This window comes from Gobio gobio, assembly GCF_949357685.1.
Source record: "Gobio gobio genome assembly, chromosome: 22".
NCBI lineage: Eukaryota > Metazoa > Chordata > Actinopteri > Cypriniformes > Gobionidae > Gobio > Gobio gobio.
In genome coordinates this window covers 35,159,596-35,181,207 of record NC_137118.1, presented here as the reverse complement: position 1 = coordinate 35,181,207, position 21,612 = coordinate 35,159,596, and the positions used below count along the sequence as shown (strand labels likewise).

Below are 21,612 nucleotides of genomic sequence, written 5' to 3'. Positions count from 1 at the left end.
TCTCAGTGATGCTGATTTTATTGAAAAATCAAGGAACAATCCAACATTTCAGACAACCGTGTTTAGGTACAAGTGAATACAAGTTTAACTTGGTACAGAATAGATGTGGACTCATATCACATGCTATCTATAGTGCAGACGCAGTATTCAGTGCAGACATTCAGTGTGCACTTCTGAGAGGAATGTTACAGCATGGAGTGGTGAACTCCTTGGCACTTTGTGCAACAGAATTGTGCAACAAAAGTTTTTTCGGAAATCAAACACTCGGCATAGTGAGTTATTCGCTCAAGCCATCGAAATGCAAATAAAAAAAGAGAAACCCCTGAGCAAAAATGCTGTTTGTGTGGATTTAAAGCAAATTTCATAGAGCTCATACTTAATATAAGCATGCTGCACTTCTCAGAAACCGATTCAGGTGTGAATTTACGATACTTTGTCTAGTACACTTGCATTGTTTATAACATAAAACATTATGAGGCACCTACATTTAAAATTGTCAAAGTAAACGTAATGGATAGCACATGGTGGTCCACTGATCTAATGAAACAAACTCAGGTGTACCATTTACACACATCCACAAATTTGCTGCTCACACACACACTCATTAACCACATTCACTCACATTTAAATTAACAACCTACAATTCATCCCTCATTTTATCACCCTTCGGTCGGACCAGCCTGCCCATGAAAAGAATGGAGTTAGTCTTGTTGTCCTTCACCAGGAAGATGAAGGGATGGTCAGCGTAGAAGAGTTTGGGATTTTTGAGCTTCTCGGTACCAAAGATGCTAGTATCGGGTGGATTTCCCTCTGTGTCCCACTCCATGGCAGAGGCATGGAACACGTTGGACAGGTAAAGGTCTTTCTTCCCTGAGATGTTGGACAGATCTGCTTTGGCCTTGTCCACAGCTTCCGTCAGACCCAGCTCAGCAAGATGTTTCTGCAAGAAGGTGTGGCGTTATATAAGTAACTGAAATCATGGGTGTGTTTATAACAATACTTGCTGTAATTGCACTGTTCATACCTGCAGGTTATGGCTGACTTCCATGCTGACTTTTGGCAGCGACACCGCAACCGCCCTCTGCTCCATCTTACCAATCCAGGTGTTCAGTTGTTGACGTGTCAACAGTTTCTCCGCTCTGTCCAGGGCTTCTACGTGGTACGGCATGATCAACACCACAGATGACATCTTGTGGGCCAGCGGCATGTTCAGAACTAAAAGCTTGTTGGTTGCATCGTCAAAGAAGCCATAAATGCCTGAAAGACAGCATAAACATATGACATAAACGTATGACAAATGCGTTTTGGATATAAATGACTCAAGGTAAGTGAGTTTTTATGTACTGGCCAGTTTTAATCCTGCCAAGATTTTTTAAACTTAAACTAAGTATTGAAATATTTTATATATATATTATACATATTTTATATATTATAAAAATATATCTATAACAAAATGCTGATAGATTTTTTTAGAATTTTTTTCTATATATCTTTGTTCATATGCCATTTAACAATGAACTACATATTCAAATGTTTTATATAATATTTTATATATATATATATATATATATATATATATATATATATATATATATATATATATATATATATATATATATATATATATATATATATTTTAGGGCTGTCAAAAGAGTAATCGCATCCAAAATAAAAGTTTGTGTTTACTTAATATATGTGTGTGTACTCTGTTAATTATTATTTATATATAAATACACACACATTCATGTATATATTTAAGAAATATTTGCATGTATATACTGTATATACATTTATATAATCTATAATATATATAAATATAAATGTTTTATATATAAAAATAATATTTTTTTCTTAAATATATACATGCTTGTGTGTGTATTTATATATAAATAATAATTAACAGAGTACACACACATATATTATGTAAACACAAACTTTTATTTTGGATGCGATTAATCGCGATTAATCTTTTGACAGCCCTAATATATATATATATATATATATATATATATATATATATATATATATATATATATATATATATATATAAAACATTTTATATATATATATATATATATATATATATATATATATATATATATATATATATATATATATATATATATATATATATATATACCAATGTTTGACAATAAAAGTTGACATTTTTTAATATTTACATTTTTTTTAACCCAAATGTTATTTTAATTGACTAAAATTTACATGCCATTTTATTGAGATAAATTGACTTAAAATGAAGCAATATGACATGACAAAATATTGACTAAATTTAAAGGATATTCGTCAAAACACAAAACGAATATATTAACAATAAATGTTGATTTCAATCTATTTAATTATAAATACATTAAATATTCAAAAAATATTGTAACGTTTAATTTTGCTCTTACTTGTAAGACTTCTTTTGTTGACTAAAATTGCATTAGATTTTTATGAATAAAGTTTATTTCCATCAAAACAAAAACTATGACAAAAAGTGTATAATAATGAATTAGTGTAACTGTACAATTATTGGTTTTAATGAAAAACCCACCGTAATTTACTTTTAACTAATACGCTTTTTGTCTCATTTTGTGTTTCAGGATCATATCTGCTTTAACTATGGCCTCACCTGTGCGATGCATCATGGGTACAGAGACAGTGTAGGAGCGATGCACTAAGAAAACACGATTGTCTACCATCTTATGATGGAACTGCTCATCCCAGTGTGCTGGAGAGAAAACAGTGTCTCATTTTAGTTTTTTACAGACTCTACAAATTGCATCTCATTCTTAAGGTGATCAAGTCTTACGTTTATAGAACATGGCGTTGATGATCATGGCTCCATCGGTCTTCTCCACATCTTTGGTCACCTCGGGCAGCTTTCCGTCGGTGGACTTCGATGCCCATTCGTTGATGGCTTTCACCGCGCTGCGCTTGTCACGGAAGTTTATTTTGGAGTGCTCGTAGTTATAATGCTTCTTGCTGCTCTTCAGGAAGTTGTCGACGAAACTAACAGAGCTGGGCCCGTAGAAACGGTTGCTGATCTTCCAGGTGACGTTACGTGCCGTTGAGTTGCTGACCTCGGTGAGAAGCTCAGACAACCCAGAGTGCAGCTGCTCGTCCTTCACCGTAGTGGCGCTCAGGACGGTTTTGACCTGAGAAGCAGTGTTGGCTTTCCCTCCAAGAGCCACCAAACCCAGTGAGGAAGCCACTACCACAGGGGAAATCAGGATGTTCTCGATGTCCTTCTCCTTGGCCATGTTCTGGTACAGGTTGAAGGCCAAAGTGGCGCTGTTGTCTGCCAACATGGTGGCATGGCTGCTGAGGGTCTTGCCTGCGCTCACGGTGGCCATTAGGCACAGGAGAACCACACTTGACACCAACATGATTTTAGAGGTGGTAAGTTTACAGCCTGTAAGAGTAACAAACAACTAGTTAATTTGACATAGATATGAGATGCTTTTCTATGTGTAGAGCTGTGGTCTGTTTTAGTTCCAGATCACAGAACTGAGAGTAGTGCCAAGACATATTAAAGCTGTAATTTCAAGCTGCAATTTCCATAGACTTTTAATGACAGGCCTGATATGCTAAAGGAAGTCCAGCATACAAGTAAGGCAGAAATGTTACATAACTGCCACGTGCACAGTTGTAACCTCACTCACTAAGCTCTCAGAAGATCTGAGATCCTTCATCACAACATGTTTTTGCTTAAAAATAAGACATATTCCTTAGGGAACACAAAAGAAGATATTTTGAAGAATATTTACACTACCATTTAAAAGTTTGGGATCGTAAGATATTTTAATGTTTTTGAAAGACGTCTTATTCTCAACATTTGATTAAAAAATACTGTTAAATTGTGAAAATTATTACAATTTCAAACTAACTGTTTTATATATTAATATATTTTAAATATATAATTTATTTCCTGTGACAAAGCTGAATTTTCAGCATCATTACTCCAGTCTTCAGTGTCACATGATCCTTCAGAAACTATTCTAATATGCTAATTTTCTGCTTAAAAAGACATTATTATTATTATCAATGTTAAAAACAGTTCAGTTGCTTAATATATCATTTATTTAAAATATAAATCTTTTTGTAACATTATAAATGTCTTCACTGTCACTTTTTATCAATTAAATGCATCTTTGCTAAATAGAAGTATTTTTTTTTTTTTCATAAACTTTTGAGCAGTCATGTATAATATCACATGTACCCAAGATGCAAAGGTATATTCATTGGGGGAAAAGCTGTAACAGCCACATATACAGATATCCAGGCTCCCGGAGTCATCTTACGCTGGATAACCGTTATCCAATCAGCACTGCCAGGATGGCAGGAAGTTCTTACAATAGTGTGGGAACATCAGACTTCAGACATGTTATAGTTTTCCCCCTCCCCTTTAGCAAAAGATCAGCCCAAAATGTTGCCTTCAGCCATACAAAATGCACCAAAATGGACTTGTATTATCCCCGTATGGCTGAGTCAGGGCTTTAAGGAGCAATTTGGGACTGTTACAGACGCAAAAAAAACTTTAGAATCATCAGTTAATCAAAGCACTTGGCTGCTTATGAACAGTTTATAAAAGTCTCATGCAAACATTTATTTTACATTTCAACATTTTGAAAGAAGGACTCTGCTATGGAATACTGCACATTTTTGTTACATTTTTATGCAGTTGATGAAGCCTGAATGCAAAACGTTTTCACAGCTGTAATGGCATCTATTACTCACCTCTCGGAGCTTCCGAAAACTTTTGCAACCTCTCGAATCTGTTGGCTTCCCCTGACATCAAATCCTTCATGCAGACTTTATAGTCTGGAAAAGAAACCTCTGGAAGCCGGGAAAGGAGTATTATAATGGTTCCCGTGTTCTGTGAGACCTCCCCCAGATCCAGTTACTGTGGGAACTAGACTCTCCTCAAGGTCCTAAAGGCAGCAGAAACTGACCCTTTTCCTGCTCACACAATGACTATAAAAGAAACTAAAGTGCTTTTTCATGCAAGGGAAATGGTGAGTATGAAAAAAGAATGTAATACAGAATTGTGGACATCAGATTTACTAATTATAATATTCTAGCAAGAAGCAAAATGTAATTTCATCTAAAATCTGGCACTACATTTTTTAGTATTTTTATTTAATTGGTAAGGAGAGTTTAACTTTTATATTATAAAAGTAACTGCAAAAACCTTGTAAAGTTAAGACAAGAGGCTATTCTACTTCCAACCCCACCCTGTCCGTCTCTTGTCCCTCTCTTTTCTGCATGCCACGTTTGTAGTGGGTCGTGTCTAGGCCTGCAAGCAGACAGCAGACAAAACGGCAGAGATTTTATCTCACTTTGGGTGTGAAGCATGCTTTATAGTTCTCATTTTTCCTCATTTAAGAAAACTACGTCTATTTTAAAACGTTCTTTATGTTCCAAACTTATAAATTCTTTATATAGCATTGGAATTCTGTTTTACAAACAAGGCACTGAGAGGAACATTTTATTGCTTGTTTAAAGCCCAGGATACTTCTGTTTTGTATAAGTGTCCTTGTCTCTGCACTGCAAAAATGTTTTGCAGCAAAAATATCTAAACTTCAATTTTTTTTGGACAACAGTTTACAACTTTTGGCTCTCTAACTGTTAAAAAACAATGAATGCATTTTGTGGAAGAACATTGTTTTGTTTGTAATAAAACACCATCTCTGTGTCGCTTTTACAGCATTTCAAATCCCTCAGTTCTCGCAATCTCCGGGAAAAAAAGACACCGGTAATGAATCAATCAAAAACTCTGGCTGGACAATAACTTTTTGTCTGCTGCTGTAGCCTACAACCAAAACAATCTCTCTTCCATTCATTTCCTGTTATCACTGTAAAACTGCTTTGAAACAATCTGTATTGTAAAAAGAGCTATAAATGAAGGTTACTTGACTAGCAATGTTAAAACATGCTAGCAACATGCTAGTCTTTTTGGTAAGACATGCTTGCAACATGCTAATTCATGCTTGCAATGTATTAAAACATGCTAAAAAAAACCATGTTTGCTAAATGTACACAGTGTCAAAATAGCTGGAGCAACCTTTCTCTATTTACGGATATGATGAGATGAGTACAGGCGAGTGACGTATGTTTGCAATTTCCTGCGAAAACCATTCCATCAGCTCCAAATATAAACGCGTTTAATAGTGAATGAGGGTAAGACAAACCCCCATTTTGGAAGGATTTATGATTTATTGACTCGTTATTTGAATTTTGTTAATTTTGAACAATTAAAATTACATAGTGTACCTTTAATGTGAATAGCAAATCTCAGATCAGTTGGTTTTGTAATACATTGATGAAATGTGTTCTTCTATTAAAATCTCAGATTTTATGAGTTTATGACATTGTTAAGTTGTGATTTTATAATATGTGTCATCATGAAACAGATCTAATTCGCTGCATGTGGACTGCGCCTCATTAACATCTAACATGACACTGTTCAAAGATAAAAAACATTTACAGCTCAGCTTTCAAACTATACACCTCCAGGCCACTTTGTAAAGATCAGTGAAAACACAGCTGATGGCGGTGGTATTCCTCAGGCAATGGAATGTTGAAAGAATGCTGCTCGCTTCAGTTGTCAAGGTTTTTTTTCTGATTTGCTGCTTAACATGTCTCGTTGTATTGTTAGATCCGCATAGCTTGAGGTTTAACCCAGACTGACAGTCACTGATTAACTGCTGTGAACAAAAGGGAAAGCGAGAGAGTCATTTCATTACTATAGATCCTGAAACAACTACATTTATGCCCATTTATTTGTTGCTTCTGTTCCCATTTGGAAATAACTATTTAGTATATTAGTGTTGCTAAAGAATCTATAACTTATTGCTCAAACTTAGGGTATTTTGACCTTAGCCACCATCTATCTAAAACAAGCAGAAAGCAGGCCAGAAAATGTAATCTATTCACTGTTAAGGCCTGTTCACACGGGGACGATTTTCGTGCACGTTTATTGCCGATGTTTAACGCCTTGTGACTAAAGAAAGGGCGCCAATGTGAGTGTGCACACCGACGCTCAAAACGGCAGGCGTAAAAGCGTGAATGATTTTGTCAAGCATGTAAATACTGTCACAGACTCTACGTCTGTATTTTTTTTACAGTCTATGGCTGAAACATGTAAAATTCATGTTAGCAACATGTTAAACATGCTAGCAACATTCTAATTCATGGTAGCAATGTGTTAAAAATGCAAAATCATGCTAGCAACATGACAGTGCTAAAACATGTTAATTCATGCTACCAATGTGCTAAAATATGCTAGCAACATGCCAGTTCATGTTAGAAGTGTGTTAAAGCATGCTAGCAAAATGTTAATTCATACTAGCAGTGTATTAAAACATGCTAAAAACATGTTAGCAAAATGTAATATAATGCTAAACACATGCTAAAAACATCATGGTAGGAGGCTTATAAAACTTTCAGACAAGGGTTTGTCCCAACAAACTTTACTTTCTAATTTGAAATAAAAACCTCAGAAATATTATAAATGTCCTTGCTGTCGCTTTTTAATTTAATAAATCTTTGGATTTAATGATGTCTTTTAAAAAAAAAAAAATCTTACTGACCCCAAACTTGTGTATATCTATAAAAATAATGTAGAATTCATATGTATATAGACAATGAGCACCGGGGAAATGACAGGATGCTCTTCCTGTAGTCTTGTTTACATCCACATATCCATAAATAGCCCATTACCAGGGACATGCCTGCCAAAATCGCATTCTTCAGTCAAAACCAGCCTTCATTTTGACTACATTTTAACTGTTGTGGTTGTGTTTCTGTTCATTGTAACTTTAATATGTCTGTTGGGTGGGATATTTCAGGTTATGAATGAATGATCTGCAGTCTATGACTAATGTATCAGAGGTTCAGATCGGTGGAAACCTGCCCAGCTATTGTGATCTTTTCCGTCACACAGAAGGAATTTCGCTTTCAACATGTTAAAGATTTTGTCTGTTCTTTGTGCTCTGGAGGCCGAGCAGATCCAGAGCAGATATGATTGCTATGTCATGGTGGAGTCTGGTCTGTGTCTTAACTGTAAACTTAAACAGTGTCCTTTAAGTTCTACCTTGACGGTGTCACTGATCTATACACTCCAACTATTTTAAATGATTGTGAGCAGTCATTGGAAGCCGATACTGTGTCATGACTATGTTAAAGTGATAGTTCACCCAAAAATGAAAATTAGCCCATGATTTACTCACCCTCAAGACATTCTAGGTGTATATGACTTTCTTCTTTCAGACGAATACAATCGGAGTTATATAAAAAAATGTCCTGGCTCTTCCAAGCTTTATAATGGCAGTGAATGACTTTTTCTGTTTTGAAGTCCAAAAAAGTGCATCTATCCATCTTAAAAGTAATCTACATGGCTCTGGTGATTAATAAAGGCCTTCTGAACCGAAGCTATGCATTTGTGTTATAAAAATATCCATATTTAAAACTTTACAAACTGTAATCTCTAACTTTCGCTAACTGTCATACGTGCGTTCACGAGAGACTGACGTTCCAGTGTATGATGTAGGACGCAGGCGTAACGTAAGTTCCGTTGACGAATGCGGAAGCGCCGAGGATAGAGCAAAATAAAACTTGGTTCTAGCGAGAACTGGCATATTCTCACCGGAGCGCTAGTCTCTTGTGAACACGCATACGACAGTTAGTGGACAGTTAGAGATTACAGTTTATAACGTGTTAAATATGTATATTTTTCTTAAACAAACGCATCACTTTGCTTCAGAAGGCCTTTATTAATGCCCTTTTATGGACTACAAAACAGAACCATCCATTCACTTCCATTATAAAGCTTGGATTAGCCAGGACATTTTTTTTATATAGCCTAACTCTGATTGTATTCATCTGAAAGAAGAATGTCATATAGACCTAGGATGACTTGAGGGAGTAAATCATTGGCTAATTTTCATTTTTGGGTGAACTATCTCTTTAATCACTATAGGACAAAGCAGTTTAAACTAAAAGAAACAACTTTATATCACAGTTATCTTTATTTTCTAAAAGAAGTAGGCCTACTTTGTGCACATGCCACAATCTTGGGAGAGAAAAAAATCTGAGAGCATCAAAAATAGATGAATGACGACTTATGGACAAGTATGAAGTCAGCTCACTTTTGTTTTCCATGTGTTTGGCCGCAGGTTCCTGCAAATACGAATGTGACCGCTAGGTGCTGCTAGTTTAACACGTCTAATCAAACCTGAGCAAACTCTACTGTGGAAGTTTTGGAACTGATTTCCTATTTCATTTTTTATGGTTCCCTACACCGATATTTCTCAATGAAATGTTTGTATTTAACAAATACTTATTTATATTTGATAAATAAATGTAACATGGTATCATCGTTCCAATAATAGAAATATTATAACATCTAAAATTATTCTATTCTTATAAGTTTATATATCTTATATAATAAATGTATTATAGTTTAATATATAAAACTTAGACAGTGTTGAATGTTGTTGAATGAATGTTCTTGTACTTTTAAAACTAGACTTCCATAGCAGACTGGAGCTGATGTGAGCAGAACTATCATCCTGACATCTCAGCACATCAGAAAATACCACAACGAATACACATGTGACCCGTACAGCTGTGCCCGGCTAGTGTGTCTAACTCAAAGTCACGCTTGCTGAAGGACGGCTTCAGTCCACCAGTTGGTTGTTAAAGATTAGGATGTGATGCAAGCTTGGCTCAGGCCAGAGGTTAATCTCTCACTGTCATCCTGGAATAGAAGCAGTGGATGCTCTGCTCTGGCTCTCTGCCTGCAGTCTGGATAAGTAGCCGCTGTGCCTGACAGAGGTGGGCTCTCCAAGCACCGCTTCACAAAACTCTTTCTTTGTACATGTAGACTGACAGAGCTGACGAACAGAGACACAGCAACCATTAAATGGTTTTTAGGAGTTGCTATTTGGGTTTCATGGTCAATTATTATTAGTATACAGGGCCGTAGCTGGGCTGTCCGGGGCCCCATGCAGGTTGTTGCTGTGGGCCTCCTTGAAATCATGTTCTTCCCCCTCAGTTGAAATTGTGGGGGGATTAAATCGCGGGGCCCCTAGAAACGCTACTACCCTTAGCTCAGCTAGCCCTGTTAGTATATTAGTAATATTGAATATTTAGTCAAAATAGAGACAAATCATTAATATCAAAGACTCATGACTCAAGTAACCCTCCACTTATAATAACTGAATTAAGTGGGACATCTCGTTCGTGAACAAAATTAAAAATATACTTTGTTGCCAAGTGTATGATGGTTAAACTCCTTTTTGACGCATCTTAGTTGATTTATAGAAATATGTATTTTGAATTGTTCTGAGTGACTTTTTTTAACAATTTAGATGACTGAATGAATGGACTTGTTCAAAAGACACTCACATGTCGCCACCTACTGGGATGATAATGTAACCTGCAGAATGCTAGGGCCACATATTAGGTGTGTTTGACTTGAAGCGGTGTCAAGTCAATGTATGACATCAAAGTACGGAAAGAGCCATGGGCGTCGGAACCATTGTATGTGGGTGGGACAAGACCCACCCACTTTTTATGATCAATGATATTGGACCCACTCACTTTTATCGTTTCTAATTCAGCACATGTCTGTTTACCTACCAACTATAAACACTTATTATTAAACACATGTTAGGCCTAGTCCACACGTACATGGGTATTTTCATAACCAGAGTTTTTCCTCCTCCGTTTTAAAAAACGATCGCGTCCACACAAGCACGGTTTAAAAAAAATCTGTCCACATGAAAACGCAAAACCGCGCTATGATTGGCTGCCTGATTTCCACATGGGTCCCATCCACGGCACCGATGCACTGAGGGATGCCATGGGCTCAGTGAAACCCTTCTACAAGTTTACTTTGGACTCAGTGACAGGTAACTGTACACAGGGGCAGGGCCCAAGTGGACTGAAGCTTCACACACTTGCCTTAGTATGTTGTATTATTGGATTCTGGGGCCTCTGTTCTGCAATACAATGAGATAACTGCACATGTATCTGTATACATGTGATAAGCGCTGTTAGCAGAGTTATTAAAAGCTATGTGCACCATTACATAGACTCTACTCATGTAAACAAAAGCGATAATGGCGCACAATCTGACGTCAAACAAAGGAGAGAACGGCGCACACTTCGACTTAACAAGCCGAAATCTCCGGTTTCACCATCTACACGACAACGCTGTAACCGGAGTTTCTAATAATCTTCACCCTGGCCGGAGTTTTCAAAAAAGTCCGGTTTCAGTAACCAGATACTGTGTTTGCGTGTGGACGAACAGCCAAACCGCGTAGAAAAAGCTTTGGTTTTGAAAATACCCATGTTCGTGTGGACAGGGCCTTAGATGCTTTACTTCCACTTATTTTCTTAATTTTTATTGAAAGTAAAATGCCTTTCCGATCTGATATGTGATGGGAAAAGGGAGTAGAGTGAGTTCGGCAAAAGGCGGATTCGAACCTCGGGTCGATTTGCGTCAAAACTTGATGTCATGCCTCTTACCCCGACACTATTGGCACTCTCAATGATATGGTGATTTCCATAATTTTGTACTTAATGTAAATGGCATCTACTCCAGTAAAAATTTTCTGAGAGAGGACCCACCCACATTTATTTTAATTCCGATGCCCATGGAAAGAGCAATTCGAAAGCTTATAGAGCCGTCTGCTCTTGAATCACTCTCGTGGTACTTTGATGTCATACACTGATCGGTCTGCTTAATTTAATTACCACTTTCAAGGCCCAGAAAGGTAGTAAAGACATCGTTAAAATAGTCCATGACTACAGCGGTTCAACCTTAATTTTATGAAGCGTCGAGAATACTTTTTGTGCGCAAAAAAACCCCAAAATAAAAACTTTATTCAACAGTCTCTTCTCGTTTGTGCCAGTCTCCTACACTGTTGACGTAGTAAATACAGTGCAGCGCTTTTGACGCGCTACGTCAGAACGCCAGTTTACCATTGGCAGACGCTGTTCACATGAGCACCACAACGCATGCGTGTGATGCTGACGCAGGAGCTAGCAATTGGTGAGCCGCCGTTCTGCAATAGAACTCAGAAGTGCTGCACTGTTTACACTATGTTAACAGTGTAGGAGACTGGCACAAACGAGAAGAGATTGTTGAATAAAGTCATTTTTTTTACAACTCGTAAGTATTCTTGTCGCTTTATAAAATTAAACTTGAACCACTGTAGTCATGGACTATTTCAACAATGTCTTTACTACCTTTCTGGACCTTGAAATTGGTTTAAATTGCTGTCTATGGAGGGGTCAGAGAGATCTCGGATTTCAAGTTCTTACGGGTTTGGAACAACATGAGGGTGAGTAAAAAATGAGAGAATACCCACAATGCACTGTGAGAGTTGCGCCGAATTAATTCCCGCGTTTGACCAGAAGATGGCGCCCAGCTGAATCATCCATCCATCCATTTTCCAAACCGCTGGTCCAATGTGGCTACAATGTATAAATTCATTTTTAATTGATTATTCAATTGTTTAATAAATGTTCATACCATGACAGGATTCAAGATGAATCTTTTCATCTTGCTACTGGATTTGCCAGTTAAGTTTCAAATAGTTATTAAACAGCAAGCACAAATCTGCAAAAGCGGCAGCCCTTCCCGAGCACTCAGTGTCCGAATTCACTCTCTCTTTTTCATTCTTAAAGGGGTAGTTCACTCAAAAATTGAAATGATTTACTCATACTCAAGTCATCCTAGGTGTATATGACATTCTTCTTTCAGACAAATACAATCAGAGTTATATAAAAAAAATGTCCTGGCTAATCCAAGCTTTATAATGGCAGTGAATGGTTGTTTCATCATAAAAGTAATCCACACGGCCCATGGGGGTTAATAAAGGCCTCCTGAAGCGAAGCGATGCGTTTGTGTAAGAAAAATATCCACATTTAAAAATGTACAAACTGTAATCTCTAACTTCCGCTAACTGTCGTACGCGCTTTCTCAAGAGAATGGTGTTCCAGAGTAGGCTATGACGTGCGGACGCTCCGGTGAGAATATGCTAGTTCTCGCGAGAACCAAGTTTTGTTTTGCTCTATCCGCTGCGCTTCCGTGTTCTTCACGGTAACTTACGCTACACCTGCATCCTACGACATACGCAGGAACGTTGTACTCTCGTGAACGCGCATACAACAGTTAGTGGAAGTTAGAGATTACAGTTTGTTAAGTTTTAAATATGGATATTTTGCTTAAAAATACCCATCGATTCGCTTCAGAAGGCCTTCATTAACCACCCCAGGAGCCGTGTGGACTACTTTTATGATGGATAGATGCACTTTTATGGACTTCAAAACAGAAACAGCCACTCACTGCAGTTATAAAGCTTGGAAGAGCCACAACATTTTTTAATATAACTCCGATTGTCTACACCTAGGATAAATCATGGGCTAATTAAAATTTTTGGGTGACCTATCCCTTTAACTCATTTCACTCCCTCATAACCGAACACACCAATAAGTGAATAAAATTGTTTAGTAAACAAATTCATAATATTAGAGTCACTTGAGGTGAGTTAAATACCTCCAGTGTTTTCTTTGCTGGGAAGTTGGAGCTGTTGATGCTTTGTTTAATATTTTAGACGGATAGTTTAACAGTTATCGCTTTTATTAACTTTAATTCAGCACTAATCAAGAATATTGAGGGTTGTTAATTACTGGGAGCGCGTTGATGACGCTTGATCAAGAGGAGGAGGAAGAGGAGACGCGCAGCTCCTCCCACGGGCTTTTTGGATCGGATGGATTTACTCGCCCGATCTGTACTACTGAATGTCACTTCGGTGAATCACAGTCCCACAAACACAACGTGAAAACACGTTGTAGTGAAATATTCATATGAACCATCTTGCTGGTGCCAGTGCCCGTCAGATTGGATTTAAAGCGCTGCGCGCGTCCGAAACTTTAAGGTAGTTTATTTCCACTAATGTCACACACATTGACGCGTTTAGGGTGTTGAAGGGCTGTTTAACATTTAAAGAAAGAGACAGACAAACGACAACACAGGTTAAGAGGAGAATACTGGAGAAGAAGAACTCAACTACCTGCGCTGATCACCTAGCCGACGAGAAGGTAAGAAGGAGTCTGGATAAGTAGCCTTAAGCATGTTTACTATCACATGCATATGTAGTACGTTTATGTTTAGTCGTTTGATATATGATGTAGAGTAGGCTATGTATTGCAGCAATATTCAATACGCAAACGTAGTTCCGTTTCGTTTATTTCAAACTTCTGTTCATCTTTATAGAACTGAGTCCCTTTAAAAGTAGGCTACTGATTGATTGTACTGGATGATGGCAATACCATAACACTTGGATAGGCTAACGTTACTCCATGGATTTGAATTCATGTATGTATTCATACGTATTTATGCACAAAGGCCCAGAAAACATAGCCTACAATGTACAAACATGGTTACTTTTGTTAAGTAGGGTGAATTCAGGTTGATTGCGACACTTTTTGCCATTGAGATGACTGGGAAAATTTTCCCAATAAACCTGAATTCACTCCGATGTCTGTTTTAAGTTACTCTTCACTGAAAGTTTACTTAGTGTAAAGCAGAGACCGGGGCACGTTGTCACAGGTTTTTGTTTTCTTTTTTTTTCTATGTTGTCACACATATATGGGGCTGTCACAACGGAATATTCCTATTATAAGTTTTTCAGCTAAATTTAAGCAGTAGCCTACATTTTCTCATAAATTTAAATTTTAAGTTTTTAACATTATACAAAGCAATGAATGCGAACAAAGCAAACTCTCTAAATAAATAAACACACAATAAAACAAGTTAAAGAACAAATATATTTCCAATTTCTAAACTAAGTCTCATTTGCCTCAACCCTTACGAAAATTAACCATGGTTTTATTATAGTAAAAGTGAGGTAACCATATTTTTTGGCCGATTAATTTCCATTTGGTTAGTGTAGCGTTACCATGGTTTATAGGACAATATTTGGCCTAGATATAACTAGGCCCGTTTGAAAATCTGGAATCTGAGGGTGCAAAAAAATAGAAATATTGAGAAAATCGCCTTTAAAGTTGGCCAAACGAAGTCCTTAGCAATGCATATTACTACTAAATATTTTTATACATTTACGGTAGGAAATGTAAAAAAAATATCTTCAACATGATCTTTAATTCATATCCTAATGATTTTTGACATAAAAGAAAAATCAATCATTTTGACCCATACAATGTATTGTTGGCTATTGCCACAAATATATCCGTGCGACTTATGACTGGTTTTGTGGTCCAGGGTCAAATTTGATTAAAATCAACATTGATCCTATAGTTGACACTTGTCTGATGTTTGGTTTATTGTGTTCAATTGTTAAAGTTATAGGAAGATGACGATAATATTGCTATTTGAGAGAACAGAATTTGAAAAACTGTTTTCTAATGATTCTAATTTAAGAGGGTTTTGAATGAGATCACTAATAGAGAAAACAAGCATGTGTATTTGGACTTTTCACTTCATAGATTAGAGATATAGTTACTCTGACAACTAGCCCCGGCCTCCTGACCATCTATACCTGTTTCTGCACTTTTTTTTTTTTTTCTTTCTTTCAGTTAAAGAAAGATTCATTTTGGGCTTTAATTTTGGTGTTCCATACCCCTCATATACTCTCAGCGGCTTTTGGACTGTCAATTGTTAATGAACTGCCATTCTTTAATGAGAGCAGATCATTTCTTTACAGCTTCAAAAGTTTTGGGCTGAATGTTTAGGGAAGTGGTGCAGACTGCTCCTCAGGAAATGTCCAAGAGAGAAAGGACTAACAAGAGAGAGCAACCAGACGAAGGGTGTTGGATGTTGATGTCTTTCATCTTCTCCAGACCCAAGCTCTGACTGTAGACTTGTTCATAACAAGCCATTTCAGGTCTCCTGAGAAATTATTGCCTGATTCCACCTTCATTATGGTGTCAGCAGTAACGTTCAGTCACAAATACGGTCTTCGTATCATATTTCACTTGTTCTATGGCATCTACGTCAGGTACCGTCATTATGAGCTCTCCACAACAACCAACCGTGTTTAACATCCAAACTATGAGATTGCGGTTTCTCAGAGCAGGTGAGAAGGTGCCAAAACAAAAGCAGCATAAGAAGAGGGATAAATTAGGTTGTCTTTGCTCACATTATCTCAGATAAATCCACAGAGGGCCCACCAGAGGAGTGGGAATACAAAGGGCTCGTTTCATCCATGGGAAAGTAAACCCTTCCTCTGTGCGGTGGATCCATCAAACCTGTTGGATGATTTCCCACAGAAACTTCCCAAAGTCGTTTGACCCATTCTTCAATATGTCACTGCTGTTCTTCCCTGTCTAATCAGAAGCTGTACAATGGCTTAATGTCTCTCTATTTTCAGACTTCTGAATCATGCATGAGTCCTTGAATAGAAACAGTGTTCATTTTCTTGTTAATGTCATGCTGGAGTTAATGAGAGATTCTGGACTGAAAATCAGAGGTGAAAAACATTGGTTCTCATGAGGAATGAGTTGTTTGTGAATGGAAAACGGACAATATTGTTACATCTCAAGTGCTGTCGTCATATTATTGTCGAATCACAATCTGGCATCACCTTTATCATGTTGTTCCAAGACTTTATAACCGTTTGTATGACACTGTTTTTAACTTAAAAACAGGAAACTTTTTATGCATTTTGGCCGTTCATTTACACGACAACTGCATTTTGGTGGCTTGAAAACGATACTGTTATTGTCTCCATGTAAACGAAAAAAAACTAATTTGTGAAAACAGTGACACAATGCGCATTCATATTACGCGTTTCAGTCTATAGGCGTGTAATTTGTTTACAAAGTGACATTGCCAACTACTGGCCTGACATGCATAATACAGCATTTTAGTCTTTTTCGCGGATCTGTGAACTGGATTTGTTTTGACAACGTTGTCTTCTGTTTTTAGTACACTGTTGTCGTGTGTAAATAAACCCTAAATTTCTTCTCTGCATCACAACCAAAGTGCACAACCTCTTTTATTTTTTTTAACAAAACAAGCCTGATTTGTACTAATAAACATGCATAGTCATTGTTTACATTTTTTTTTGGCTCTAAAATAATTACGATATATTTGTAATTATTTTATGTGAAACTTTTTTTTATATGAACTTAAAGTAAATCATACCCGGTTAGCCAGGCTTGTGACAGTAGCCTTTCGTTTTTTTGTAAAATCCCATCAGGAACGAACAATGAGTATGTTTGTGCGCATGCTTCTCTGAAGTGTCTGAAAGTATAGCATTTTTCAAGCTTGGATGTCTCAGTCAGATCCAAACTGCTGTATTTGCTGTTGGAGGAATAGAAAGTGTTGCAGTTTTTCTACACTGACTTTACCATTCAAAAGTTTCGAGTCGGTAAGATCTTTTGATTGTTTTTGAAAGAAGTCTCTTAAATGCAGCTCACCAAGGCTGTGTTTATTTGATGAAAAATACAGTAGAAACAGTAATATTGTGAAATATTACAACGTAAAATAACAGTTTTCTAGTATTTTAATATATTTTTAAAATGTATTTATGTGCGGGCAAACAGCATATCATTCTAATATGCTGAATTGCTGCTCAAGAAACATTTATTATTAATGTCAGTGTTGAAAACAGATTTGTTGCTTAATGAATGAATAGAAAGATTAATAAATTATGAATAGATGAATGGAAATTTCAAAACTACAGCATTTATTTGACTTTCATAATCTTTCATAACATTATAAATGGTAAATTTAAAGGAGCTGTATGTAGGACTGTGGCCAAAACTGGTACTGCAATCACTTTCAAATTACTGTAGAGCGGTGTATCCCCTCTCCCCCTCCCCTGACTCAAGGTTGCCAGCTAGGCTGCAGGATCCAGCAGGAACGTAGGCTGCTACAAGAAAAAATACTATAGTAAAATTACAGCAAAGCTAAATAACATTAGCAATGGTCATACAGGTCCACTTGCAGCATGTTTTGTCCACTATATATGCGAAGAACGAATGAGGAATAATTTTTACTGAGGTAACGTTAGGCTACTGTCTCAAATACGTTTTCACATTGCCATATATAGGCGTGCTAATGTTGTTTTCCTCAGCGTCCCAGCATAATGACCGAGAAAAGGGCTCTGATAATGCATTACTAATGTTAGCAATGACGACTCGCCGTTTTTATTTACCAAACAATTCCTTAACGTTACCTTTTCAATTCAATGACCCACCTCCTCCATCTGCGCTAACCTAACGTTACTTTGCACGAACATGCATAACTTTGTTCGACTGTCATGAATATTTGAAATGTCCATTTACATTAAGTACAAGTTAGCCAAACATAGATGAACCTTACCTGTCCAGGAGAAAATTAGCAACGTTGGCATCAGTCTTCAAATTATTCTCCGTTTTCAGCCGTCTCCATCTTTCAAAGGCATCTCTTATACAAATCCTTGTTTTATCTCGGACACTGTCACGACGTTTTTCTGATTCATAACGAGGCCGTTTAGGTTTCGTAAAGTTAGACATTGTTTATCCAAAAAGTTTGTAGCTGCAGCTGTGGTAACTAGAGCAGAGCTGGCAACCCGAATGCAGAAACACTACTGACTTTGTGATTGGTAGATAGGTGGAGGGTGGCGCTTCAGGCATGACACAACATGTCAACATCAACATCAGTTGAGGGCTGCAACTTCACTTTTAAAATGACAATATCTTGGCCTGACAACTGTTGTCAGTGATATAAGTATTTGAAATTAACATGATTTCTTAATGTCTAGTGACAAATCAGGGCCATTTTATGATTAATTGAAATACATTTCTTACATACAGTTCCTTTAATGGATGCTTGCTGAATAAATGTATTAATTTTTTTCAAAAAATGTTTTTACTGACCCCAAATATTTGAATGCTAGTGTAGATGAACTTTTAGATGCAGGTCTGTTACGTGATTTCAAATCTTGGGTGTCGCGTGTACACTGTAAACCTGAATAAGTTGGCAAAACTCAAAAACATAAACAAAAAAAAATTTGAGGCAATCAGTTCAACCTCAAATTTTTTAAGTTAAGAAATTTAAAGTTTAAGTAGAACTTGCAGATTTTTACTTTGTAACCATACAGTTTTAATTGCTCTGAACTTGAAACATTTGAGTAAGCTAATTCATACATTTACTTTAAAAATATCATGTAATCTCACATTTTTAGTAGTGGAAACTTGACTAGCTTTAACTAGCTAATTCAATAAATGTCACCTGCATTAGCATAGCATAGCACTTGCTGAATGAGGACAGCAATATAATACATTTAACATGTATCTGTTCTCAAACTAAGCTCGTGCTCCACTCGTCACATGATGGTAACTACAAAAAAAACCCAACATAACAGAAACTCTTCTAAACTAATATAACAAAACATTCAACAATTCTAAATATCCCACTTAACGTTAATCGTGCACAAAAAACATATAACATTTATTTTTTGGCATTTACTGTCCCTTTTTAGTGTCATGGCAAAGCATCATGGAAATAGAAATCCCAGCCCAGTTTCGGTTAAATATAAGTTGGTCTAAATTAAAAGAAATAAGTTCATAAAACTCAAAACAATAAAACAATTCAGATTACTTAAAATTTATTTTTGAGAACTCAAAAGAAAATTCTAAATACTCATAAAAGTTACTTTGTTTAAACTAATGTGTTTAATATGAGTTGGCTCTACTCAAACCAATTCATTATTTTGAGCGTTAGGGTTTACAGTGTAGGTTTCAGAATTACAAATCCCATTAATTTTCTCCATAGAGAAATGGTTTTAATGATAACATCAAAAACTCATTTTCCATGAGCTAATTGTTAAATGAGGATATTTCTCTTTAGAAGTCATAGCTTCATTTCTTCATTTCAAATTCAAGTTGTTTGATATTCCCAGTGGGGAAACTACATTGCTCATAATCTTGAAGAGAGATTCCCCTTGGATCCACTGATCAAAGAATTCGCTGTTACCATGGAAATGAGAACTGCGACAAAAGAGCTTTGCAATGTCCTCCCACTTCCATGAAGCATTGCGAATGTCATAATCATAAGTCTCCATACACTCTCAAACAACTTTACATATTTGAATATTTTACTGAATACTTTTAAAGTATATTAAAATATGTTGTATTTTATACACTTATAAAATATGATATTTTATAGGATATTCAATCAATGATTCAATAAGTCAATAATTTTACATTGTCATTTGTTATCATAATTTGCAATGCTTCATGGGCTGTTCATAGTTCAGGTTTTCAGTTTGTAGTTTACGATTAATCTCTGATAAAGTTGGATTGATTCATGGATTATAAAACCTATTAGAAAACAGAAAATGAATGGGCAAAAACACTTCACTGCTGAAGCCCAGCACTTAGTTGCATTTAGTCTCTTTGGTCACTTGAGGAGAGGGCCTGGAGTGAGGCAGGAAATTAAGCAGACAAAAAGTATCTTCCTGTTTCTGGCGATCATACCTGTCGGGAAAGTCCATCAGGCGTAGAAGGGCAAGAGGGTCTGTAGAGCTGGAGGGAATGGGACTCAAAGCAGCAGACTCATTTTACACTCCTGATGTCGGAGAATTCAGGCTTTTGTGAGTCTTAAAAGCTCACGGACAGCTCAGTGTCATGGAAACAGGCTGAAGCATGAAGCCCCACACCATACAGCTGCGTACACACACACACACGCACACACACACACATAGACATACACTAAATCTCTTCAGCTCAAGTGTGTGTCTGCTACTGTGAACATTGAGAGATATGGTTTTAAATGGATTTATAAAGAATCTGTTTTAATATTGAGGTTGAAGGATCAGTTTTGCTCTTCCATAAGTCATGCAGCTGCACTGTACTGAGAACAGTGTCATAGGGAGACATACTAGCGAGTGAAGGGGAGTGTAAGTTTGCTTAGATTTATAATTTAGTATGTGTAGTACTAATTAAAAAGATCACATACACTACAGTTCAAAAGTTTGTGGTCGGTTTTTGAAAGAAGAATGCTTTGTAAATGTCTTTCCTGACACTTTTGATCAATTTAATGCACCCTTGCTGAATAAAATATCTTTAAAAAAAAGAAAATTTGTATACTGACCCCAAACTTTTGAACACTAGTGTATCCGTGGTGTGTTTTCACTAAACTTCCCAGGTGTAAAGCTTCCTCAACCTTTCAAAACCCTATAAGGAAGTTGGGAATTAACTTTATCCCATTTACTTTCCCCCTGGGAATAAACACTGTAGACAATCTGAATATATCTAAAGCAGGGTTATTCAAATCTTGCCCTGGAGGGCTAGTGCGCTGCAGAGTTTAGCTCCAACCCTGATCAAACTCACCTACCTGTGATTTTCTAATGAACCTGAAGACATTGATTAGCATGTTCAGGTGTGTTTGATTAGGGTTGGAGCTAAACTCTGCAGCGCACTGGCCCTCCAGGGCAAGATTTTAATAACCCTGATCTAAAGCTTTGAAGACTGAAGTTCATTCAAATACACTTGGGGCCAGATTGACTAACAGCTTGTCGCGATTTACTAAAGACGTAGTGAAAAATTAGCGCTGAAAAGGAGTGGTCATAGTTATTTTTGTGG

The 21,612-nt window shown here is 36.7% G+C and overlaps 2 protein-coding genes across 4 annotated transcripts in view; one reads left to right on the top strand and one right to left on the bottom strand.

Annotated features, from left to right (window-relative positions):
• The window catches only part of serpinh1a (serpin peptidase inhibitor, clade H (heat shock protein 47), member 1a), a 290,988-nt gene continuing 269,376 nt past the window's right edge, over positions 1-21,612 (bottom strand). The window contains exons 1-5 of one of the 2 annotated variants that reach the window (XM_079804770.1): positions 4,741-5,018; positions 2,813-3,415; positions 2,633-2,731; positions 1,025-1,257; positions 1-940 (exon numbers count right to left, since the gene is read on the bottom strand). In XM_079804770.1, coding sequence (XP_079660896.1) covers positions 638-940; positions 1,025-1,257; positions 2,633-2,731; positions 2,813-3,415; positions 4,741-4,810 — 1,308 coding nt within the window. In that variant the 5' untranslated portion in view covers positions 4,811-5,018 and the 3' untranslated portion in view covers positions 1-637. Of the gene's footprint in view, positions 941-1,024; positions 1,258-2,632; positions 2,732-2,812; positions 3,416-4,740; positions 5,019-21,612 lie in introns of those variants that run through there. The other variant, XM_079804771.1, reaches the window with a different exon arrangement.
• gdpd5a (glycerophosphodiester phosphodiesterase domain containing 5a) overlaps positions 13,790-21,612 on the top strand; it is a 42,664-nt gene continuing 34,841 nt past the window's right edge. The window contains exon 1 of one of the 2 annotated variants that reach the window (XM_079804769.1): positions 13,790-14,118. The gene's annotated coding sequence lies outside the window, so the exon portion shown is untranslated. The remainder of the gene's footprint in view (positions 14,119-21,612) is intronic. The other variant, XR_013815585.1, reaches the window with a different exon arrangement.